At 42.0% G+C, this 26424-nt stretch overlaps 1 protein-coding gene across 1 annotated transcript; it reads left to right on the top strand.

Annotated features, from left to right (window-relative positions):
* The first annotated feature begins 6161 nt into the window (after positions 1-6161).
* On the top strand, positions 6162-22686 carry FAM241A (family with sequence similarity 241 member A). Its single transcript, XM_053940401.1, has 2 exons — positions 6162-6300; positions 18992-22686. The coding sequence occupies exons 1-2, from the start codon at positions 6199-6201 to the stop codon at positions 19235-19237; spliced, it is 348 nt and encodes a 115-aa protein (XP_053796376.1). The 5' UTR covers positions 6162-6198; the 3' UTR covers positions 19238-22686.
* The last annotated feature ends 3738 nt before the right edge of the window (positions 22687-26424 follow it).

A 26424-nucleotide genomic window follows, 5' to 3' on the forward strand; every position in this document is an offset into this window, starting at 1 on the left:
ATTCTGGCCTGTCCTTACTTGCACTTGGACAAATGACAGCACATTAAGGAAAGCTAAGGGTTTATTTTAGCCTAACAAATTTTCATTATGAGTCCATACTTATTAAAGTACCCACTGGCTGCATATCCTTGTCCTTAAAACAAAACAAAAAAAGGGCTTTTTTTTCATGTAAACACAAAAAGATTCTCAGTGAAGGAGAGTAAGCATAATTAAATATTGGGGTTGAGGTCATAGATTCAGAGTGTGGAATGTTCAGCACCAGTGCCTTATAAAGAGTTTTTCTCTCCCTTCTCTTTCTCATGCCTCGAGCCATTTGTTTCTGTTCCTATGACTCAAAGCTCCATCCTGGCTTAGTGGCAATAAAACTGTTTGTGGGACTGGGCTAGGAATGATCACAAGCTCTTTGTCATACTTGGCCCATATGTTTCTCTCCAGGCCCACAACAGGGTCCTCCATGCACCTACAGCTGTGAGATGGCAATGGACCACCAGGATGGATGAGGCAGGGAGAGGAACTTGTGACACTGGTGTGCTGGCACTGTAAAGATAAAGCATCATATTAGTACCGTGTCAGATTTATTTCAACTTTCAGATGAACTAAGAGAAAAGTCTTATTGCTATGGAACACAGCAAAAAAAGGACTGCAAAAAGAAAAGGGCTCTATTCCTGTGGTAAACTGCTGGAAGCACAAGAGCTTTGTGCGTGGCAGCAAGCAGCAAACTGGACCCATGTTTCCCACATCCTGAAGTAATAAATAAATACCATGCTGTGAATTTGGACTGTCTATACATTTTCAAAATATTTTTGCCTGCTCTGAGCTTATACTGCAGTGGATTAAATGCTTATAAAAGGCTCATGGCAAGATAAGAAAATCAAAACTCACTTCTGAGGTGGTAGCCAAGATGAAAGGTAATAAATTACAAAAAATCAGAGCAATTGAAGTAAGCAAATTTAAGTTTTAAAAATTTGTTTTGAAAGCCTACTAATTCTAACAGGGTGGAGGTAAATATTAATCATTCAAGCAGGCAATGCAGAAAATCAGCCTCTCATCAAGGATGATAAATTAACCTCACCTAAAAATAGAATGAAATGAAAAGGAAATTTTTAGACTTGATAGCCAGGAAAGAGCCTTTTGTCAGATTGTTTATACTGTGAAATAATATCCAAGGGAAATGGCAGAATTTACCTGAAACATTTTTAAAAAATTACATTGGCAAATGCATTAGAAAAGGTACTACAGAAAACCACCCTGCAATGCCTAGGAGTGCTCCAGGTGACCTTTTGTAATAGAACTTCTCCATTACTGTTTTGCTTCTGCCTTTCTGAGCCTGTGTATATGAGCGCATGTATATTTTGATTTGACCCTTGAATGAGATTTCATGATACATATCAACTGTTGGAGAAAGATATTGCTAATGCAAAGTGATCTTCAGTGTCCTTTTGTCATTATACATGGAAGAAAGAGGAACCAAATTAATTGTTTCATTTCATTTTTATTCAGTATCCTTTAATATATTTTCATGTTTTGAATTCCAATTTCTTCCAGTTCACTTTGTATCCAGTGCTGGAAAAGCCCTTTCTTGTATTTCTTAATATGCTTGAAGGATCTAAGGAAATTACAAAATTTAACAGCTTTACTTCAAAAATCCATGTAAGAGCTGCAATGACCATCATAAGCTGCATGGTCATACTGGACAAATTGTCTGAGAGTTTAGAGAATTTACTTATATTAACATCTGGAATATAAAGTAGATAAAACCCATCAGAGAGTTTGAAATGTTCCATTCATCAGTAAATCCATTATACTGTATAAAACCACATTGACCTTTTACCAGTTATGACAAAAGTTTCCATTAACCGAGCTTTGAAGAACCTCTGTTTTTTCCAAGCCTTTTAATATTTAGATGAACTCTGAAGATTGAAAAGATTTGGATTAAACTGTGCAGTCAGCAATCTGAGTGAATCTCATACTGAAGTCAGTTATGTCTGTTGGATGCATATAAAGAGGGGAAAAAAGTTTTGCTTGGTTTTTTTTGTTTTGCTTTGTTTTTTTTCTGAAGTTCTTAACCACGTACTTATTAAAGGAAGTTAGCTGAGTTGCCACTGATAGGAAGTGGCAGGTAGCAAGGAGGTGAGAACTCTGGACATCCACTCTATCTAATTCCTTCTCCTATATCTAGCCCCTTCTGAGTCTCCACAAGGATGAGTTTTGTGTTGGGAATAACTCCAAAGGCTTGGTCTGGAGCAGATGTAGGCACACATATGTGTGTCTGTTGAATTGGCTAGTTGATGGTGCCTGATTTTCGGCTGACGGTGGCTGTTCATGCCAGCTTTCTACCAGGTGTGAGAGAGGACAGACAGTGCCTGCTCTGGTATAAGACCTTTACACACCGTGCTAATCCATCAAAAATGTTTGAACCAGTAAGGAGTCTGTGTGCTACATGGCGATGTCCTTTCCAATCTGGAATTAAATGGCCAAAACCTGGTTTTGTTGTATCGTCAAACCACAGGCTGCACTCTGGCAGGCTTCAGCTTTGCCTTCATGCCCTTAGGCAGGTAGCTGGGATGGGCAAGTCCTGAAGGCAGGAGCAGCTCATGTCCCTGGAGAGGGGGTTCACTGCCCTGGCCATGGCAGCAGCCTAAGAAGACATGACTGAATGCCATGGGCAGGAAAACAAAAGTGCAGGGTGAATGGGATACATTTCCCTGGGCAACAAGACCAATAGAAGCACTCTGTGTGACTCAGCTGCATGTGATCCATGTGGTAGCACGCCTTCCTCTCTGCCTTTAAAAAACTGCTCTCATTACCCAACCCTGCAGCCGGGATCGGGAAGACTCTGAACCTCAGACTACTGGAAGCCACAAGAATACTGTCAAGAAGTACCACTGCAGCATCTGTTACCCTCTCCCCACCACCTACTATTGGCTATGGTCAGAGCCAAATAGAGGGAGTTTAGTCCCACTCATTCCAGCTGTGTCTGTGTTTTGCAGCCTAGAGCGGTGTTTCAGCAAGGCCAGAGGGCTCAGCCTGTCCTGCCTCTCAGCAAAGCTGCAGCATTCAGTCTTCCTCCAGCTGCAAGCACCTGTTTTTCACAAAACCCCTTTAATTACAGATATTTAGCATGAGGTTCTGACTCTCCTTAGGGACCCCCAAATAACAGACTTATGCAAGGCGAGCTCTTTTTATTCCTTGGGAGATATTTTGTCTGTACACGTATTTATAAATCAACTAGAAGTTGCCCCATGCGAAACAATTATTTTGCAGAATCTGCCCTTTAGCTTGCATATCTGGGTTTTTCTTGGGTTTTTTTTTTTTTGGGGGGGGGGGGGGGGGGGTTGGGGGTTTTTTTTTGGCACATTGCTTTTTTGCCCATCACTTAAGTTACACTGAGATTTATCCTTACATTTTCTGAAAGTATTGCTACTGAGAGAAAGCACCATCAGAAGAAGGTCAGGTCAGCCATGTCCAGAGGGCTTTATGGGGTGGGGAACTTCCCTCAGACAGTGATCTTGAAAGTTGTTAAGTTTTGGGGATCTCTTTTGGTGACAGATCCTTCAGCTTCTGATTAGATCCTTATGAAGCTACCAGACACTTCCAAATGTCAGGGAAAAATCCAAGTTTCAGTAAGACAAAGGAAAAACAGAGCAGTTTGCAGCAGCTCAGCTACATTCAAAGACCCAGGCAGTGGTGCACAGAGCACATGAAGCTTCAGAAAGTTCACCATGAGAAGAGCTAAAGGTTGCCATGTGAGCATTTGCTATGAAGGGGAACGGATTTCTTTGAGGTTAGTGAAATTGCACAGGCTGCGATGGTGAATGCATCCTAAGAGATCTCAGAGAGGGCTTCTGAGTCCCCGTTCTTTCCCTGAGCACTGGATCTGTTATCCCAGAGGTGCCTTCACACATGGAGAGTGCCAGGGAGCCTGAAGCAGTTCCACTGCACTGAGTTGCTCAATGTGAAGAAGCAAAGGCTGCCAGCTGCAGTAGGAAGGAGTGTGGCTTTTTAAGAAATATGACAAACTTTCCTTCACTGCAGAATTAATGGAAGAATCTTCGTCTACATGGAGATAACATCAAACCAGTGGGACTGCAGATATGTAAGGAAAAAAGAGCAGCACCAAGCCAGCCAACACGTTTTACTAGTCCTGGCAGGATGGTCATTGGTCCCCAGGAGGCAGTGGGGTCAGAGGCTGTGTTGTGAAGAACAGTAGTGGCCTCAGCATAGACTTTTTCTAAAGAATTTCTAATGCACATTTTTGTGATCCACAACCCAGCAAAGGTTTATGGATGTAAGTGTACTAAAAAGCTCACTGAAATAGACACCTAATCTACACTTAAATTAAGACTTTTCTTCTAGAGGGCTTTTACAGAATGTCAGTACTATGTGTGACACTTCATTTCTTCACAAATCGCCCACAGAGCAGAGAACCTCGGAGATGTTTTACTACACTGCTGCTGAGCAGTCATATTGTGCAGAGAGATGTATCACCACAGTGCCTGGTGGTAAAGTCCATAGGATTTTTTCTTGTGTCCAGTAATTTTGCATGCCATCAGGACTGCAATAGTTTATGGTCACTGTCTAAACAGTGTGATATTTCTTCAAGCCTCTCCCTGTTCCTAAGAAAAAATACTAACAAACAAATGGGTGAGAACTCTGGTCAAGCAGTTAGGCCTTCAGGGCAAACAGCTTTTGGCCACCCTACACCTTGGGGAGCAGATTAGGCCAGTTGTTCCATCAGGATGAGGAGCCACAGCCCAGCAGATCCGGCAGAGCAGTGGCCCTTTCCCCTAGTGCTGTCCCAGCTGTCCCCGTGCTGTCCCTCAGCCCCTGCAGCCAAACTGAGGCGCCTGGCAGGTGCAGTGGCTTGTATATTGCCCCCATTTGTGAAGAACACTTGCTTGTAGACTGAAGGTGTGACTATGCCACAGCACACTGGGTTTTGTGATGGTTTTAGGTGTGCTACAAACAGCTACTGCTCTTGTTGCCCAACATAATGACAGGAAAAGCAAACAGCAGGTAGAATTTGCTCCAAATGACAGTGGCATCCACACCCAGCCACCACAAAGCCATATAATATTAACCCAGATGCATGATTTCCACTGAATCCTGCTGTTACACAACCTGTTAGCACCTCCACTAATTGTTTATGGAATGAAAACTGAGACAAGCAGACCTGCCACCAATAGAGTGTGAACTGGATGAGGAGAAAAGATGCATAAGGATGACAACAGTGGTCCCACCACAGCTTGGGAATCCCACAGGTTGAAATCCAGCTTCACTTTCAGACTCTGTCCTTCCTGTACCGGGGTGGACAGCATGGATAAGGTGTGCAGGGCTGGCAGGAGTGAGGGCTCTCTGCAGAGGGACAGTGGTGCTTAAAGCGGGAGCCAGGCACACCCTGTGCAGAGGCACTTCATTAGCACAGACTCAGAGAATCCCTTGGAAAAGACCTTTAAGATCACCCAGTCTGTTAACCCAGCACTGCCAAGTTCACCATTGAACCGTGTTCCCAAGTGCCACATCTACACATCTTTTAATACCTCCAGGGACGGTGATTTCACCCGGGCAGCCTGTTCCAATGCTTGACCACCACCCTTTCAGTGAATTTTTTTTTTTTCCTAAAATCCAATCTAAGCCTTCCCTGGCATTGTCCATACACTAAGTCTTATCTTCGGGGTCTGCTGTTGCGTTTCCTTCTTCCTGGTGTGTATTAGTTCCTTTTAAAGAGAAGAAGACACGACCCAAGCAGCTTCGGAAGAGCGAGGCCAGTGTTTCCTCTTTCCCGAGGGAGGAACAGCGAACGCCACATCTCACACTGCACCAAGAGGCAGCCGTTCCTCCCCAGGGACACACCAACGAGGAGTGGTGCTAAAATTAACACTTTATTAACACCTGGCACTTCCTGCCTTTAACAAAAGCTTTAGAAATCGGGTGCTTGGGGTGGTTTATTTTTCGCTCCGACGAGCAGCAAGCGCCGGCCCAGCCCGAGGCAGGAGCCGGCAGCAGGAGGTTCCCCGCCCCGGGCCCCCCATCCCCGCCGCGGAGCCGCTGCCGGGGGCCGCCCCCGGCTCCGGCGGCGCCGCCCTCCCTCCGTTCCTCCCTCCGTGCCGCCGCTCCCTCGGACCCCGTGACGGCCCCGTCCCGCCCCGGCAGGCGGGAGCGCGGGCAGCGCTCGGTCCCGCTCGGCGCGGAGCAGCCATGGGCTCGGCGGCGCAGCTCCCGCCGCCAGCGCCGCTCGGGGAATGCGAGCGGGAAGCGGGGGCGGCGGCCGCCCGGCACCGGCGGCGCCCGGAGGAGCAGGTGGGTGCCCGCCCGTGAGGGGTCTGGGAGGGCGGGCCGCGGCAACAACAGAAGAGCGGAGACGCTTTTGATTCCTCTGCCGTGGCATTCCCGGTACAGCCCACCCGTGCGAGCCGCTCCCGGGTAACGCTCCATTGCGGCGGGGCTTATGCAACCTGCGTGGGGCTGCCCACGCGTGGTGCTGGAGTATCCCGCCAGTGGGCCCGCCTGACCCTCCTTCTTCCCTCCGGGACGCTTAGTCCGCCTGGAAGAAAATGGGAGCAGATGTACAAGGGTTGTCCCGGCACGGCATCCACATGTATCTCGCTAGAAATAACCGGGGTGTTCTTGCCGTCCCCGGAATTCCCCCAGTAGTTCAGCTCTTGTGTTCGTTCACTTGACTATTTTAAGCTTTTAGTCTCTGTATTACTTAGGAAACGTAATGTACTGTAATTGGAGGAAAACACCAACTCTTTTTTTATTTTTTTTTTGTCTGCTTCAGTATTTATATTTTTATGGCATGGAAGTGGGCTTTTTGCTTAGGAGCCGTTTCCCTATTGTTAGCTGTAAACTGCCTTTCCAGGCACTCTTTTGTTTTGCAGACAGCATCATCCCGCTGTTTAGACAAAGGCAGTGCTCTTAATGCACCTTTATTGATGTTTCATTTAAAGGAAAAAAGAGCACAACCTTTTTCGTGCACAATACTAGAATGCAGTGATCAGCTCTGAAATGTACAAGCACTCATGATTGCACAGGGGCAAACAGAGCTGCCGGGAGCGCATCCCTAAGTAATTTCCGGATGGTTTTGATTGTGTTAACAATTTTTGTTGAAAATTCTTGTAAGATGCTCTGCATTTAACCATAAATGAGCCATGTCACAGCTGAAATAGCTTAATACTGGAAAGTGTCTGGTAGTACTTGCCTGACATGAAGTCTAGAAGCGGGCCACTCTGAAACATTCTGGTACTTGAAAACTCACTTAGCCACATTTACGCCACATTTACGTAAGTCAGCGCATCTCCTTGCCCCTTTCTCTAGAAAAATGGGGCAGAGCAGAGCACATGCCCGAATGTAGGGTAAGGAGAGGTGCACCAAGGGAGGCTCAGAGTTCTCTCTGTGTCCATAAGCCCTCCTGCAGGATGTCACAGGAGGCAAGTAAGGAATACTTGCTGGTTCTGGTTACTGTCCTCCCTGGAAAGAGAGGTTGAAAAGTTGCATCAGATCATCTCAGGCATTACTGTGCTCAAACTAGTTGTAATTCCTCGCCAAGGAGCTTTTCCCTGCAGTTTACAGCTGCTTCTTAGCGACGGGTATGTTGTGGTTTCAGGGGATGGTGGAGGCTGAAGAGCTGCCTTCCACTGGTGCCTAAACACATTCTCAAATGAAACTGGTAAAAGGTACTGCTTGGGTGGCCACAGCCACACTTGGCTGACAAATTCTCTTTCCACTTTTCTCAAGCACAGGTAGTGGTCCTGGCCCTGTCTGACAAGTTGGGGTGTAACAATAGGATAGCAGAGATTTTAAATATGCCACAAGGAAGAAAGAGAAAATCTTTCCTGTTTATTGGATGTTTCAGTGTCATAGCACAGAGTAGTTTTTTCTGCATACAGAGGTGCAGTTAGCTGGGAAAATAATAAACTAGATTTGGAAATAAGGATTATCACTTGCCTTTATTTACTATACAGAGAGAATTTAAATATTGGATAAAGTAACAGTAAAAGTAATAATAATTGGATAAATAAGCAGTATTATTCAGTATTATTTTATGTGTAGGGAAGACATAAGGACACAAGGAGTTGGTGGTACCTACACTTGCTGCAGACTTCGACAGAAAGTCCCAGATTATCTTGTTCAAGAGAAGAACAAACTTGTAGCTTGATTTGGAGGGGCTCCTGTGTCACCAAACCTACCAAACCTTGTCACATTCTGTACCATTTTTCTCTCAAAATAATCAGTTTCCCCCGCCCTTTTTTGCTCTCATGGAGGAATTGTTGCTGACCTCTGCTTTTCCAGCAGGCAGGGATCCTGTTTCCAGGCTAGGTCCTTATTGGAGTCTCTCGTGGAGGCCCAGTGCTGTCACTGTGTTTGCTGAGGGTATTTGCTCTGCCAACACAGACTCTGGTCCTCAGCCTGTGTTTTCCTGTTCTGTGTTCTCTCCTGAACTATGAAAGCGTGTGCCGTTTTAGTCATATGTGTGATGCAAAAGAAAGGAGTCAAAATCTGCTTTGCTGTTGGTATAAATTCTTATTGCTCTCATCTGGTGTGAAGTAAAGCCTGCATGAGAGCAAATCCTTTGGCCTTTTTTGAGAGGGCCTTCTAGGACTCTGGGGCTTCAAACCTGGGTGTGATTTGGTTTTTCCCATTGCCTGCAAAATAAACACGGTTTGTGTAGATCATACCTTGTAACAGAAAACTAAAAGAGTACCTTCCTGACAAGCAGAACCTAAGTAACATTGAGTACACCCTTTTTTTTTTTTTTTTTTTTTTAAGACAGAGTATTCTGTGAGAAATAATTCTATCTAATGCCATACCCTCTGGCTTTAATATTTTATTGAAGCTTGTTATTGTGTCAGCACAGGCATGTTTAATGAAATTACTGACAGGTACATTTTTGAAAGAGTGGAAGGATATGTATGTTATACATTGCCTTTGAAATTCATTATTGCAACCAACTGTAGAATTACCTACTTCTGTCATTAGATTTGCAAGCTGAACTGGATGATAATTTGATTTGTATCCTTTGTAGGTTTGCATGCAAAGGTAATTACACCTATTTTAGTCTTCAAAGCACTGCAGGACCTGGGTAGTTTCATCCACCTCTCCTGTATTGCAGTGCTGGCGTTCAGAAGTAGTAAGTGAAAGCACCCAAAGATTCAGCTGCTCCTGAAGCCATGGGAGTAGGTTGTTGCTTTGTCCCTAAAGATGACATTTTTTTCCTAACTGTTGATAGTTATTAAAAAGACACATAAATTGTCCTGTATTTTCAATATCACTAGAAATAAGGACCTCAAACCTCCTTCTCTAACCCACTTCCTAAAATAGGTTAGCCTCTGTCACATTACTGCATTCTAATCTCATCAACACCTATAAATTAAACTATTAAATAAGAATAGAAAAGCATGAGTGTGTATTAACAAAAGTTGATGCAGAAGTCCTGTGTTTGCATCGCCTGCATCCTGCACATGCCCTACAGCAGGACATGAGGTGGTATTAGCAGGATGCATAGCCCCTGTCTTTCTAGAGGGACTTTGAAGCCATGCTGTGTGTCACAGTGGAGCTCCTGACAGCTGTGGCACTGTGGTTGCCTTCTGTACTGAGGGCTGTGGGCAGTTCCCTGTCTGGGCAAGAATGGGGTTTAGTTCCTTGTAATCAAAGTTGAAGGCAATAACAAAATTCCCAGTTGTTTCAGTGAGGCCAGGATCTCCATGCTGGTTTGGGTACAAAGAATCCACAGTGCTGTTCAAGTGTAAAACCAAGGCTTCTAGAAAATGTTTAAGTGCAGAGTTAATACGTGATATGTGTATTTGCAAGTAGATTTATTAGCATAGACTATCACCTTTTCATTAACCTAAGTTTGTTTTATTAATATTTTGAACAGTGTTTTATGGCTATAAATGGAGTATTTTATCTTCTAATAGATTACTTCAGATTTAGAGGTGCTCTTACAAAAAGGCTTTGAGAATTGATAATTTTGTTGAGGCGTGGGTGTCTTAACTAACTTCAAGCCCTGAGCTTTTTGAATAACTTTAGAGTATCACTAGTATTTCTCTAGAAATGGGGAGGATCAGCAGAAACAGAACTAGAGAATATCAACAGACCTGTGGTATGCCTTATGTAAAATCTTCATTAGACTGTTGGGTAGTTGTGTGCTGTGTTGCTCAGGATGGTATAATTTCACTAATAAGTCAGTAATGATGAAGAATGTTTCAAAGTACACTTGTATATGTGGAACTTGGAATGCCTAAGGCTGGAAACCTATTTCTAATTTATTCCACACTGAGATAATCTGAAAATTGTAGGTTTCTCCTCCTCACAATTTGTTGGAATTTGTTTCCGAAAGTAGTTGTACTTGACAAGGAGAACTTAATCCCAAATTTGTTCTGGCTCTATAGAAAAATTCATTCTGTTGCAGAGGTTCATAACTATAAAATAATAACTTTCTTAAAAGCATTATTAAGTTTTCTGGGGCTTAACAGAATTTGAAGGAAAAAAACCCAACCCTTCAACTATACCTGTAGCACCTACAATAGGCAGGATAATATGCTTTGTTTGAATGATAGGAAGATCCCATTTTCTTAAAGAAAAAAGTATTCTGGAGATAGAAGCAAATAGAAATATCCTCTCTTTAAATGCAAAATTAATAGCTGTTGCTTTTCAGCAAGCCAGTGCATTTGATACCATGCTGAATGTATGGGGATTGCAAACCTTTTTGCTGAGTCAAGCTGACCAGTTTTAGTAGGGGACCCTGATAAATGAAATCCAATGGAAATTAAATGTTGCAGGTGTAATGAAAAAATGGATTAGACACTGCATTTGATTTAGTCTCTATGTAAAATTGCAGTACAGATGGGATCAAGTTACAGGGACAGCAGGAGCATAAGAGGGAGTGTAAACAGCATCCTAAAATGGGGGAGAGAGGCAGTAGATCTTGACGTGGGGCAGACAGGTTTTCTCTCTCCCCCATGGACCCTCTTGTGCCAGGTTCCTGTCTTTCACACTTTCTCATCTGGTGCTGTATTAGAGGGGAATTTACTTGTGAAATTATGGGACATTTTTTGTGTTTATCAAGGGAAGCCTCTGTTCTTTTTGAAGCGATCTCTGTTCCACCCATACACAAGTTGAAGTATCTGGAAAAGCCTTTTCATCTCTTTAATGCAAAACTTCTCCTGGTATTTCAGAGTTTGTTCCAGCAACTGTTGATTTTGAACTTGAGTTGCTGTAAAAGCTGACTGAAGGGAATCCGGCGCTGTTGCTTTTCTTATGTTGTTGCTTGTTTCTATAGAAACATCTTGTCTCAATTTTATAAATGATTTCTAGATTCTTGCTGTAAAGTGAATGTTAATCCAATCTTTTATTTGCAATCTTCTGTTTAAACTTCCTCTAAGAATGTCACTTTCATTGGTAGATGCTATAAAGTACTTTTGATATTAAGAATTTTTCTAGTTTTCTTGCATTTGCTTTTTTTTCCCAGAGGAAGAAGTTAAACTTAGTTTTTTCTGTCTTGTTTTTCATCTGGAATTGAGGTATTTTTTTCTCATTTCCAAATCTATTGATCTTTTCATAGTTAAATATCAGATGAAAATTAACCTAGAGAAATTAACCTGGTTGGTTGTTGGTTTTTTTTTTTCTCTCCAGACAGTTGAAATTAATTTTGTTATCTTTTTAGTCTGTTGGCTCAATATCAAGATCTTTTTACTGCTTACATTTACGAGGTTAAATACTGATTGTTAGTTTTACACTAGCAAAGGATGCAATGGGAGACCAATCTCTTCCTGTAGTAAAGAGGAAGAAAATCAAAAGCATTGCCAAAAATTCATTTGCCCTTTTTGGCAAATTTCACTTTCTTTTAATTAAGCATAAGATGTCTTTCAAGTACAAGAAAGCAGGGTGAGATCCTGATCAGGTGCCAGGTGTTACTAGTAATGAAACTCTTTTGCATATGTGGAGGAGTAGGAGGCAGAAAGGCGGCACCCACGTGGGCAGTGCATCAGCAGGGCTTGTGCTGGTGCCCTGCCATGGGCTGAGGCTGTGCTTTGCACAGAGAGGAGGCACCAGCTGGGAACCTGCTGTTGGCTGCAAACCTGCAGAGCCTGTCCATGGCAATACACTGGGTGCTCATATGGCTGAGTACCGGTGAGACTGGATAATTCCTTCCTGCAGAACTTCATGGCTGGCTACCCAACTATTAAATATTTGTAGCTGTGTGTTGGCTGGTGTGTCCCTATCTGCACTCAGATAAGATGGTCTCTTATTCTGGAGGGGAGGGAACTTGAGGTTTCTTCCATCCTGATCTCTGTCATCTGCTCACTTTCTTCTCTTTTTTTTCTTTCCTTATGAGTGGTCCTGAAGTTGTTTCAGTTTGCATCTTCTAAAAAAGATTACTCTGAGGCCCTCTCTTCTGAACATTAGCATTCCAAATTTACTGAAAAATAGTCCTATGTTTTTGAGAGTAAGCTTGTTCTTAAAGGCATATCTCACTGCCTTTTTTGACATCTAGGTGTCTGTGGGCTTCAGATAGCAGACACACCACCTGTTCCCAGGAGTAAAAATAACCATGACTGGAGTAAAATAGGTAGTGAGCATAAATACTGCAGGGAAAATTTCTTACTTGGAAAAAAAAAAATGTTCAGATGGGTGTGTAAATGTGATATCCCTGCATTCTTTATTACAGGGGTTATTTTGATGTCTCGTTTAGATGTCATTAAACACATGCTATGGAACTCAAAAGTGATTTCCGTATAACACAGAAATAATTCTATTAAATATGCCATTCTTTTTCTTTCTTTTATAACTGTACGTATGATGAATTGTGATATGAGGTATATCAAACAATTTGGAGACACTGCTGATATTCGGTGTTGGAGGTTAACATTGTGTACCTTTTGTGTCCTCTCTCATTGCCTTCTTTGCCCAGCAGCACTTTTTTGACTGTAAAATCATAAGCTTTTACATGGAGAGTAGTTATTTCCCCAATTCATTGGCCTTTTTCCTCCATTGTTGGAGTGCAATGTTTGTCTAGTGCCCTTTCAGGCAGTAGATGCAAGAAAAGAGGCAATTGTAGACTTGTACTCAGTCTGGTGCTGTTAAGTCTGTGGTGGGAATTTTGCAAATTGTTTGAGCAAGAGAAGACTGTTGAGGTTTCTTCTATTCATTAGTCATGACCAAATAGAAGAATGCTACTTGGTTTGCTGTAATGGATCTTGCATCTTCAGAGTGGTTCAATGGATTTTTTTTTAACATCCTGAATCTTCATGAGGAGCAGGTTCTTTGTGTTCATCTATTCTCTCCTCCCACAAAACAAAGGCTTTTGAACTTTATCCAATTATTTCACTCAAGTCAGTTACTTGGCGGGTTTTTTCCACACGCACACAAAATCCCAAAGTAAACACGCCACCTCAAGATTCTTAGGCTAAGTGTGGAAAACTGTGGATCAAGCTGCTGCTTCAGTAGATGAAATGCCTGGAAACCGTAACTATACCTGTTCTCCACACAGCCACATGAGGAGTGAGGTTACAGAACTGAAACTTGTGGTTACTTTACAGCTGTTCAGTCCTCCCAGCAGAAAAATTAAATGTTAAATCTGTGCTCCCATGCTCTTTTTGATTAGACACATGAAAATAACTTCCCAAGTGTGTAGGGTAGTTTTGTGTCCCTCTTGGATCCATTTGTATTCTGCATTCTCCAAGGGCTTGGCAGACTTTCTTGGTGTGATCTGCAAATGGTTAGGTGCAGGAGCTGTGTGCTCTCAGCAATTTGAGGGGAAAGGACCATAAAACTGGCTATATTACACATAGGAGACACAGACGGGGATCAGTCATAGGCCATTGAGAAAAGTTCAGTGCTAACTTTATCCTTCTCTCCCAGGCAATAGCATGTGACTCACCGCAAAGATGGCTTCTTTCCGGGGGGGGAGGATGTTCTGATGGGATCTCATGTTTCACTGCCTGGTCAAAGCACCCTTTGATAGGAAGGGAGTAAGCAAGTAAAAGGTTGTCCTGTCAGGCTGGTGTGGAGCAGCCTCTGCTCGTGTCATACCATGTGTTTTCCTGAGTTTGGGAAGCAGTGAGTTTCAGTGAATGTGTGGAAGTTTGCCATAAGCAGGGGTAGTTAGTGGTCAGAGCACAGGGAATTTTGTGTGTTGTGTTGATGACAAACACAACTGGAAAAGCCACAAGCGGATGTTAGTTGGGTTCAGTAGGACTTTACCTTCTTTGTTGTTTTAAAGCTAGTCAAGGAAAAGATTCAGTTGCATGGAGGATTCTCTTCCAGAAGCACTTCAAGGATGTAGGAGCATCAGCTGTTCTGGAAGCAGACGGAACTTGGCACTTAGTAGCTCCTCTGTGACCTTCTCATAGGGTTTCATTCTGAAAAAAAGGTGATTTTATGGCATCCTGCATCGCATCTGTGAGGGCCTGTCATGGTTCTCCTTGAAACATCAAAGCCCCTAAGCTATTTGACCTTAACAGAGGGGAAAATTTAGTTCCAGGTTTCAGTTTAAAAGCTTTTCAGAGTTTGGATCTTCAAGTTCTGACTTTCTGCCAGTAAACAGTGAGAGACAGCAGACTGTGGCTTTGATTTTTGATGAAAATCTGACATTTTGAATAGGGAGGGAAATTTAAAAATATCAAACATCTGAAAAGACCAGAGGAAATTGAGTGGTTGGTGGGAACCTGCAGGTACCAGTGGGTTTGTGAAGGACACTGTGCATGCTGAGCAGTGGAGCGGATCAGGTGCTTCCCTTTCTGTTCTGTATGATAACTCTGTTTTTCTCTTTAAATAATTTAAAATAAAAAATTAGAAACCAAATACAAAATTGAGTATGGAGTGCTGCAAGCACTGGAGCTCCCAGCACAGGAAGGACATGGACCTGCTGGAATGAGCCCAGTACAGGGCCATGAAGATGCTCAGAGATGCATGAAGAAGCACCTCTCTTGTTAATACAGGCTGAGAGGGTTGGGGCTGTTCAGCTTGGGGAAGAGAAGGCTCCAGGGAGCCATTATAGGATCTTGCAGTGCCTAAAAGGAGAGAATCGGAGAGGGACTTTTTACAGGGGCATGTGGGGACAGGACAAGTGGGAATAGTTTCAAGCTAACAGAGGATAGATTCAGAATTCAGACTATGTCATCCCAGTAAGTCTAAAATAAAATTATATTGATGTAAAATTAATTTAAATTACAGTAAGAAGTAATTCATTACAGTAATTTGATAATAAACATTAGGTTAGGAAACAAATGCAGTCAACATTTCTAATACACTCTGGTTTAGACTTCATTTAGAAAAGCCTTGTTCTCCTTTCTCCTTCAGTAATAATACCATATGTGAGTATTTGGCGAGTGCCTTTCAGCCAGTTGGAGGAAGAGGGGAAGAGAATTCTTGTCCAGGAGGCAATGCTGCTGTTCTTCTCTTTTCAGGAGATACTTTGGGCATATATTAATCTATATCCATCTAGATCTCTGGCTGCACTGCTGTTCCCCAGTCCCTCTGAATTTTTTCATAAATCCTGTGTTTTAAAGAGTGAGGAAAGGCAAACAAATGAGTGAAGATGAAGTGACCGTCTCTTACATTCCCTCCTGAGCTGTAGCAGATGAAGTCTGGGAGTGCCCCCTGCATGGCACCTGTTAATTAGGAGGAGAGAGCAGCTGGGAAAAGCCTGGAAAGCATGTTTTCTCTGGGGCTAGTGCAGATCAAGAAATTCCCTCTGCTCCCTCCTGATACACAATCGATTCTTAAAAGTCATAAAGCCTAGGCTGGGCTGTTGAATTTTAAAATAACAACTTTGAACCAGAAACCTCTGCTTTTTCACGAGGAAGGTCTGGTTTTGCAGAGGCAAGGGGGTGCAGCTGCTCAGAATGGGTGCATTTCTCTCTCCACATTTTGTCTGTTATGGTAGTGTCTGTCTAGCTTCAGGCTGATTCAGCAAGATTAGTGTGAAAATAGCCCTATGAAAATAGTTCAGTAAAAATTAAAGAGTCATCTGGGAACTGTATGTTCGCTGAAGATGGCCAATTTCTAAAATTGTTTAGAAAAGTATTTTTTGGCCAAAAAAAAAGAAAAAAATAATTTGGTTCTGAGGTTACGATTTGAGAGCTATGACACATATGTGGGGCTGCATGCCATTTTACTGCTGCCCTGAAAGTTAGTGAGAGAAATTCTAGCTGCAGTGTTAAAGCTTATTTACTATTCCTTAGCAATTTGGGGTACTGTAACATTACTAGCATTTGCCCTAATTCTGTTTTAGCTACACCTCTGAAGAAATGTATTTGTCCAGCCTGTGAAATATTATGCAATAATAAAGAAAAATATGCCATCAGTGTTTCATGACTGATCATCTGTTCTCAGCTTCACTTGCTTATTGCTGAGTTGCCTGAAGCAAGATATACTTAGCCTGAATTAACTGAAACAGACTTTGAAGTCTTGAGAATTTCCTTGATCATTTTGAAAGGTTTTGTAAGCTATTGAAAAATATTTGGAAAAATAACTTGACATTTGTTCTGTAGTTAAACATACACTTGTCAGTCTCTGTGCCTAACAGCTCCCTGTAACTCCTTTAGAATCCATGAATGTACCCTTGTTTGAGAAGGTGAGGGAGGGGTAATGAAAAAATAAAAAATACCTGGACAGTCTAAGTGAAGTGGAATTTACCATGTCAACTTTGCTTCAGAGAGGGTGTGCAACTTCTTGCTGTTAGCTTATCAAAGCAAGCAGGGCAGCAAGTGCAGTCGTGTGTGCTACAGCTGCCTCATACCAGGAAAAGCGTTGCTGGCACGGACACGTGTGCTTAATCCTGCCTGGCCCAGTGGGAGCTGCAGAGGACCTGCAGACCTGTGCCTGCTGGCAGCCTCCTGGCCAGTGCTGCACTTGCTCTGTGTGAAGGCTTCCAGCACCTTGCTGAGTGCCACTAACAAGCCAGGGCTAAAGAAGTGACGTGCATGTTTTCCCCCTCCTGGTGGCCCTGGCCATGGATAAAAAATTTAGTGATTTCTCAGCTTGTTCTCTCAGAAGTGATCTCTGCACTGGTTGATGTGAGCTGTGCTCTGATCCTCTCCACCATCATATGTCACGTGCTCCCTCTGATCTCTGCATGCAGGAAGAAAATAAAATTTTTCCCCTTCCCAGCACATCCCTTCTCTTTTCCCCTAGTTGTTGTGATCAGTTTTCAAGTTGCTTTATGAGTAAACTCTTAGGCTAAGAGTCTGTCTCCCTGTTCTCTTTGGGAATGGAGGAATAAGAGTTCCATTGTGTTCCCAGCCCCACTGAGTTTACAGGGGCTCACAAGAGGCTCTGTTTTTCCAGAAGAGACTGATCTTGAAACATTTGGATTATCGATGAATCAATGTTTCTTTGAATTAAATAAAGCACAATTAAAGCCAATATGCAGAAGGAAATCCTGTAAGGGGGAGAAAACAACCTGGGCCTATGAAGTGGGCTGTAAAGAGGCAAGTGACTGTCTGTACAGAACTTCCAGTACTGCAGTTCTCCCTGCTCAGGATGTTCTGTAGAACCACAGAAAGAGTGAACAGAGTATTAGTTATGAACACATTACTATTTAGGGTCCCTGCACCTGTCCCTTTATGGGATTCAGTACTGAAGCTTAAACCAGGATCTTTATGAGTAAGTAAATTTTAAAAAGAAAAAAAAGATGCTGGTACTTTCAGCTGAGGGACTGTTGTTTTTTTTTTTTTTTTTTTTCAGTAGCAGCTGTAGGGCTTTACCCAGAGCATTCAGCCAGCAGGTTCTGCATCGTGGCCTAAAGTCTGACCTAGAAAAACAATATTGACTTCCATTGGTCTTTGCTGTATGTTTTTCTGTAAGAATGGTAATTCACTTTATTATTTGCTCTCTAATGGAGAGCCTGGCACTGGTGTGAAAGGGAATTTCTGTTTCTCTACCAAGACCATGCCATGGAACAAGGCATGCAGAATAGCATTCATCCTTGAAGATGGAGCATGTTTGCTTTGAATCTGGGAGTAGACTAATTGCACACAGAGCTTGTGGGCAATATGTACTACCTATTCATCAGTAAACTGAATTATTTATGAGTACCTGCTGTATGTGTTTTCACTGCTGCATAATGGAAGCATTAGAAGACACATGTTCATCGTCTTGAAAGCATGTTTGCCCTGTCATACCCAAACACATGGCAATAAGGTTTTGTGCAAAGAATCTCTGGACACTGGGGAAGAGAGATGGGATCTCAAGCTCTAATCTAGTTGCAATTTACATGGTGAAACGTTCCTGTTTTCTGCAGTGGTACTTACCTGTGGCATCTTCATTTAAAGATGGGTCTCTGTCTTCCTGTGCATTTGCTCTGCCATTTTTTATTTCACAAAAAGTCCAGAACTTGTTTCTCCTTCCCTCTGCTTTCTTATGCCACCACTTTGTGTCTGTGCAGTCCTTGGGTCTCTCTCTTCCTTTGCCGTACTTGCATGGCTTCTTACACCAACATTGGAATAGAGGTTTGTCGCTTTCCTGGTCAGATGCATTGCCCTTCTTTCAGTAGTAATTGGCAGCCCTTCAGTTCCCTGGCCTTCAGTGCACAATACTTCATAGTTCACGTTTAATAATTTGATATCATTCTTATAGTTCTGGAGATGTTCCAGAAATAGTCCAGCCAAATCCCCTCCCTGAAATGAGAAACATCTCATTCCGTTGTGGTTGTCCTGACAACCACAGGCACGTTGCACAGACAGGTAAGATGTATGACCTGCAGGAGAGCTTTACACCTCCTCTAGAGTGGCATCTGGAGGGGAGGGAGGGAGGCTGTCATGTATTTGTAGCGCCTGTTCCGATGTCCCAGGTTTGAACAAATTACATCCTTAGCATTGTACCAAGGTCACAGGTTATGTAGCATTTTCAGTCTCTTGTTTTGAGTAGATTTATTGCATGCGTATCTTAGTTTTATGCATTCAGATAGAAATAGATGAGAGACTTGTACAGAACCATAGTAATAAAACTTTACAACATATTTCCTCTTTTTGTCTTCCATCTGCAGGTCCACCAAGAGCAAAGGAACCACACCACGGAACCTGTGATAGATGACTATAAGAAGATGGGGACTCTGTTTGGAGAACTAAACAAAAGCCTTATCAGAATAGGCTTCACAAGGATGTACTTTGGAGAACGGATAGTAGAACCTGTGATAATTATATTCTTCTGGGTTATGCTCTGGTTTCTTGGCCTACAAGCTCTTGGACTGGTGGCTGTTCTGTGCCTTGTCATTATTTATGTACAGCAGTAAAATTTTATAGATACTATTTGGATTATGTATTTCAACACTGTCACTATGTCAGTGGATTTACATGTTTAAGTAAATGGGTGGTATATCAAAAGCTGCAATACTTCACATTGCTGAACTTCTGATGAGGAGGACTAAAATTACATTTTAAACCAAATCAGTACTGCCCTACTACATCTTTTAGGGGGAAGAAAGGAAGTGTTGTAATATAATGGTGTGAAATGTACTGTTTTCTGTGCTCTTGGGGCCTTAGCCAAAGGACTGGCTTTTCATTTTCCCCTCCCCTCTCCCCATGTTCTTGCTTTGTATAGTGAAAATTTCATGTCTGGTTTTAAGAGGACACATGGTGTGAGTGCTCTGTTTCACTGCTGGGAGGGCTCATGTGCTGTTTGTTCCCTGAATCTGCATAATTTGTTCATGTTTTGCTGAAAAGCTAAATCTGCATAAGGGAGGTTTGGTAACAAACCTGCATTTGTAAGATGAGTACAGTTTCCAGACACAAAAGCAGCTTTGGGTAGTGTAGTTTATAGTAAGCTCTCCCCAAGGAAACAAGCTGTACCAGCAAAATGTCCTTACACTAATGTTAGACTCCAGCTGTTGTTCAGGAGAAATTGCAGTCCTACATTGGCCAAGTGGTCTGGTGTAGCACTGCCTTGTTTTTTGGAAATGTACTCAGCTCCTGCTGCTATTTTTCTTTCTTTATTTTTTGTACTTGCTCTTTCCCCCAGCCCTCCTTCTTAAGATAAATATTTGGATAATTCATGGAGTTTGTAGGTAGTTCCAGCTGCAGTGTTGGACACTTGCCATTCCAGACAGCGTGAATGTTGTCTGCTTCCTTTGGGTGGTGTGACAAGTGGCTGAACAAGCAGTTATCAGACCAGATCTCTCAATGCTTCCCACATCTGCTGTAGTGTGGGCCCACACAAGCTAAAGCTTTGTGCACCTAAGCAAACTGGACCTGTTGCCTCATGCAAGGCAAGAATTGAGTTGAAACCCGGTGGTCATTTTATTTAGTAGTCTTAACTGGTTCCTTTCCATACTAGGCAGCAAAAAATACCTACCTACAGGTATATGTCACAGGCCACACAGCCTAGAGAATAGGTTATACAGATTCAGGAGTGGGTGCAAAATTCACTCAGCTCCCCAGTAGCCACCCCAGGGGTGTTTTGGGTATTTCCAAGTTCTCTTCTTCTCCTGAAGAGAAACAGAAAAATGGGACAGAATTTTACTACTTCTACTTTACTACTACTGCTAAATAGGCTACCAATTTAATATTTGTTGTACATTACTCTTAGCAAGAAACTTAATTGCAAAATTGATTTCGTCTGTGGTAGAGTGAAATTACATATTTGCTTAAAGAGATGTAATAGGAGATGTGAAATTTATAGAAAATTACTTAACCTTTTGCAGTGACTTTGTTCCTAAATGTTTTTACAACAATAAATTCATTGAAGATGCTGTCTTATTCCAAGACTTTTAAAGTTAAGGGAGGGTTCTCTGTAATCCCATTCTTGCAGCTGGATTCTCAAGTCCAGCTTTTTGCATGGATCATTTTGTCTGTTAGGCTCTGTTTCCAGGACTCCTGGCCCCAGTTCTTACAGACTTTCCTTTTAGGGAGATAATTGTTATTTAGGGCAGTGACCATGAAAGCCCTGGTCCTCAAGAGTCTTTTGTATTGAAATGCCATCTCTAGGTGTGTCTCTGCTTTTCTAATGAACAGGTAGTATCCTTCTGAGGAGGCAGGTCACCTCTCTGGATCTTCAGATGACCCTGTATGTTGATTCAGGGGGCTCTGCTGGGCCAGCAGGACTGCAGGGCACTGGGGCTGAGGCCCAGCTGTGTAGTTGGCAGCCCGTGTTGATTGGCACCTGGTTAAATAGTTCTGCTGGTGGCAAGGAAACGTTGGACAGCAGGTACAGGCTGAGCTCAGAGCCAGGAGCTCTGTACTCAGAAGTGCCTAGGGGTAAGCTTTGGGTTTGTTTCAAGTCCCCTATAAGAACGTCTGTTTACATCTTTGCAGATTTGTATAAATAGAATGATGGGATTATGTGTATTCTCCTCGTGTATAAGGGCTGTAGTACAAAAGCATCCTGTTGTTAAAAGCAAAAAAAAAAAAAAAAATCCTTTCTTCCCACAGTCCAGTGGGAAGAGGATCTCATTTCATTCCCTTCATCCCATAGGAAAAAGTGTATCTGTGATACCCTTGTTGCAGTAGTTCTGTTGTGTAAAGGTGCTGTGCTGTGAGGTGACATGTGGTATTTCCTTGATTGTGCTCTGTACATAAGGAAGGGGGAACAGTGAACCATGGGCGTGACCAACAACTTCAGTGAGGACATTGTTTATATGCATGTGACCTTTCAGTATGAGCAGAACTGTGACTGTTGCACTCATGAATTCAGTTCAGGTGTTTGTTCGATGTTCATGTTTGTGTACCTGTACTCTGGGGAAAGGTAGGGTAGCTTTGGGGCTGATACTGTGTTTAGTGAATGCCTTAGGTGGTTTCTCTTAAGGGTAACTAATTGTCCTTTATAGAAGTTTTGCGTTTTTAACCTGAAAAAACAGTGCTAGTGGTGTAAGGTTGGCTAAAAATGGAAAAAGAAGAATGCATTGCATGGGCAATCCTCCTCTCCTGTTTGGTTTCATACAGTCCCTTGTATATAACAATTTGTACTGAAATGTCTGTCCTAATTTTGTGCTATTACTGTACTATCTCCCTCTCATTTGCAGGGAAGGCAGGAGGAGCTAAGGAAAAAGGGGAACTGGGATAGAATCAGACATAAAGAGTGGAAAGTGGAATGCAGTGAAACGATGCATGTATGTGTCCAAAGAAATCTGATCATAAATGTGTGCCAAAAGTGAGGGGGAAATGGGTGAACAGTCCTTGCTTGTGTTCTTTATTCCATCCAGACATAGTAGGAAGACAAAGGAAGCACCAAATGTTCAAAAGATGTCCCTAGCTAAAAAAGCAGGAGGTTAATTTTTAAAAAGAAAAAAAAAGGCAATTTCACTGTTGTCTATATAGTAAAAATTGAGAATGTTATTTATGCTGTTACATATTATTATTATTGATTGAACTAAAAGCACCTTTATGCATCTGTGTGTAGGACTGTATGAAAGAGTTATGTCCCTTAAAGCTGTGTTAAGCAACAACAAACAGTATAATTCCTGTTGGTCAGTGTGACATTGCAAACGCTTTACATAACCTCCATTTTTTAAGGGATGGACTCTTCAGTGCTGCTTCACGACTGCCAAATGCATAAATGGTTGCAATAGTGTGTAGAGAGAAGCTCTGCAGGAGAATCTTGGAGAACCCTGTTTGCGCTGAAACATCATCACATCAAAACTGTCCATATAAAAAGGAAAAATCTTATTTCTTAAAAACTCTGTATTGAATGAATCCTATGGGAAGCACTTTGTTACTCTTTCTAATAAAAAAATATTTCTATCAATGAGATCTGTGAATTCTTTGTGGTACTTCGTTCAAAGTTACTTGTGTCTTTCAAAATGTCGTGGTAGGCCCAGATAAAATAGGGCAGTGTTTAGGTATCCACTGAAGTCAGTTAGCTTGCAGCTGATGGAGAAAAAACTGCAGTACAAGAGCTGAATAAACTGCATCAGGTCTCTATGGTTTTATGCATCAAGTTGTGCTAAACTAAAAGAAAATAAATAGTAGATCTAGATGTCAACAAATAATGGTAACGTTATGGTGTAAAGTAGCTTTTCTTTCACAGCATATCTATTTTGCATCCAGAGCAGCCTCTGAAGGGAGCCTTCCTTCTGAAGGGAACCAGATGTGGTCACGGGTGTGAAAAATCCTTTGAAGTGACAATTGCTGTGCCACAGAAAGGTTTGGGTGTTTTCCGTCGGATGTTTTTTTAGATACACATAGAACATTATGTGGTTCAAAACAAATCTACTTCAAGCTGTTGTTTTGGTTTGCTTCTGCAGGTCAGAAAGGTGTTCATTCTGCCACATCCAGCAGACACTTCAATGTATCTGTGTTGCTCAGGATGCCCAGTGATTTAACGAATTAATGTTTTTTTAAAATATCAAAGTTGAATTTTGGTCCTTTGAAATCTTACTGAATGTGCACAAAAGAAATAAGGTTCATTCCTGAATAAGTTCAAACCTTCAGGTTTTATTTCAGTTAAAGTAACTTTGTCAGGCCTTTTATAGAGTGCATGCAAATTCAGAACAACCTGGCTTTGACTCTTGATTCTTTCCATCCTGGGCTTTACTCTAGGGTTTAGGAACTTCTTAGCCTCTCTCCTCTGCCAGAACTGACAGCTTTATCTGCTTTGTCCGTTCCTCCTTTAACTCTGGCATTTCTTTCTCTAGGGGTGTTCACTTTGAACAGTCTTTCTCTGTGCCAAGGGTTCAGGCTTTTTCATCATTCAGTCTTATTTAAAGCCACCTAGACAGAAAATCTATTTTCAGATAGGTGTCTTGTTTGTTTTACTGTGTGCCTGCTTAGCACCAGAGGGGAAAAAATAGAGGATTTTTTAAAAAAATATGTGTATGCTGGTCAGTCACTTCTTTTTTACAGTGCTTATCTGCTGGTTTAGATGATGGTTACCGAACTCTGGTTTGCCATCACCGAAGAGAGCATTGCAAGTGTGGAAACTAAGGGCTGCTGGGAGGCTGGCACCAGGATTTTGAGAATAGACAGGTCAAGCAGCACGTGGCTTAGGGTTGTTTCAAGCTTAAACAGGCAGGTGGACTTAAGTAGCTTCCCTTAATTCCTTGGTTGCTTCCAAGAATATCTCCGAATGCCTCTAAAATCATTAACATTCCTTCTACTGAAGGAATCTCACTCTAAAGAAAACTGAACTTTCACCAGCTCTGTTTTTCACAGAGGAACCAAAGGGAATGGGAAAGGGGAATTGGACTAATAATAGCGAGTTTTAACTTGCATGTAAGCTTCTGGTCTTTTCAAAATCTGGTCTTGTCCTATCCAGATAATATTTGTGTCTTGTGTGCAGTTGTCACTAGTCTTTATCTCCCGCCCTCCTCCCCCAGCCTATATATGTATTTTCTAAGGAGTAGGAAAGTGAAGCTACTGTGATAATATGTTTTTCCCATTTTATTGAGAACTACACACCCTCTCTTTCCCCTCAAGTGGCAGGAGGGGTGTGACTGGGTTAAAGCCCTTCTGGTTAAAGCTGCTCTTGCTGCAGCCTCTGGCTGCCATTGCTGTTGAAATACCTGGAGTCCAAGTGGCATAGAAGGGACTGTTATACCACAGTCCAAGGAATTTGATCAGGCAGTGTTTGAGACAGAGCTGTTACAGAGTGCTGTCAAGATTTTATGTTTTTTATTAATTAAGCCCCATTCTTTCTTGGCTTGTCCTGGTACCATCACCTTGTGTTCGGAATGAATGTTGCTTGTGGCAAATGGTTCTGCTTCTGGAACCCATCAATGCGTGCCTAGGTATCTTTCAGTTGTACCATTTACTCTTAATTGCATTTTAAAACATTACAAGGGGAAAGGGCTCATCTTCCAGTCCTCATCTGGATGAGGGTTTAATTAATATCTGTGAGAAGGGAGCCAAATTAGTCTCTGGCACACTGCTGAGGGCTTCCTTTCAGAGGAAAAAGATGCTAACTGATGTATGGGGGATGAATTTACAAGGTACATGGATTTGCATACTGTTCAGAATGAGTGGTAGGAAGTGACCATTCTTCTGTCCTAGTTCACAAGTTAATTGTCTGGTTTTTATTGTAGCAATCTTCCTCAAGCTAGCTGGAACATACTTCCTAGGTGTAAGAAGTCCGTAGCAAGGAAGTGAATTATTAAGGAAAATTCTTTGTCAGCCAAAACCCTGGTCTGTAACAGGAAGTCTCTTCTTGACTTGAATGAAATTTGAGTCAGTGCTTTGGCTTATTCAATCTTCATGTTGAATATTTTGCCTGTTTATTGTTTTAAACCATTTTTTCATTCATGTCCTTTCTAAAAGCTGGTAATATCAGTCTAAAATTCTTGAAAGCCACTCCTCTGTCAATAGCTGTGACTGGTGGGGCTGAAGGTAGCCTGTGAATATGGAATGACAGGTCACAGGGCGAGACTGATGTGTCTTTAATGCTACCTGGCTGGTGTTACAAAGCCTTCAAGCAGCTTTTTGGCATTTTCTTTGCTGTCACTTTCTGTATTTATGCATCGTTAGGTGCTGAATGAGAGTTCGAATTAGCCAAGTACCTGATTTCCTCAGGCATTTCTCTGAGCTTGTTCTGTGCTGCTGAACAGACTCCACAGAGCTGGGCATCCTCCTTACTGTCTTTGCTTCCTGCTAAGAGTGGAAATACTGTCTGGCATTCCACAGTCATGTCCTCATCCTAATAGGATTAGGAAAAGCATGATGATGCAGTTTTACTGAGGGAACAAACATTTCTATGCCTCTCTTGATCTTCCTGTTGCAGAAAGGGGAAAAAAATTAGCAAGTTTTGAGTCTACTTTTGATGCTTTGTAGATAAGAGAACTAAAGGCATGCAAGGGTTTGAGTAATTTTTTCATTTTGCTAGTTTTGAGTAATTTTTTTCATTTTGCTTCCTATTTTTTTCATTCATTTTGTGATTAGATAAGACAGTATTTGGCTGAGCTCTGTTAGCAATAGTATTTAATTTGGCTCTTAGTTAACAGGGTATTCAACATGTACATACAAATTGCAGTATTTTTTTACCTTTTCTTCAGAATATCTATTTTTTATTGTTCTAATGAATTAGCTTAGCTTTTTTTTTTTTTTTTTTTTTTTCTTTTTTTTTTTTTTTTTTTTAAGAAAGAAAACCAAACATGCTTTGAGGAGCCTCTGTTTCTTGCTTTGGATATACCTCAGTGGTGGTGGGACTGTTAGACAATTTAGTGTTTTGAGCCTCATTGTTAAGACGTGCCTATCTTGTCAGCTGAGCTTTACCAGCTGCAGGAGAGGGGGGGGTTAAAGTACAGTTAAGACTTGAGGTTAATCTAATTTGCTTGTGCACGGGTGGCTTTGCTCCAGTTTCCCAGGAGACTAAGCCATGTGTTGTAATGACAATGTTTTCCAAAGAACTTTAGAAACTGAGCTAAAGATCCTATAAAACTGAATTGAGGTCTTCATGAGTAAGTGTTCTGCCATTAATGCTCTGTTCTTCCTTTGTTACTAAAAAAAATTTAATTCAGTGGATTTTAATGTCCTCCACTTAAGTTCTGAGAGTGGT

This window comes from Vidua chalybeata, chromosome 4, assembly GCF_026979565.1.
Source record: "Vidua chalybeata isolate OUT-0048 chromosome 4, bVidCha1 merged haplotype, whole genome shotgun sequence".
Lineage (NCBI taxonomy): Eukaryota > Metazoa > Chordata > Aves > Passeriformes > Viduidae > Vidua > Vidua chalybeata.

Bases quoted from the DNA above. Each gene is read 5' to 3' on its own strand.
- FAM241A (XM_053940401.1), top strand. From the start codon at position 6,199: ATGGGCTCGGCGGCGCAGCTCCCGCCGCCAGCGCCGCTCGGGGAATGC. The intron at 6,301-18,991 runs GTGGGTGCCCGC...TTCCATCTGCAG, and splicing joins GGCGGCGCCCGGAGGAGCAG to GTCCACCAAGAGCAAAGGAA.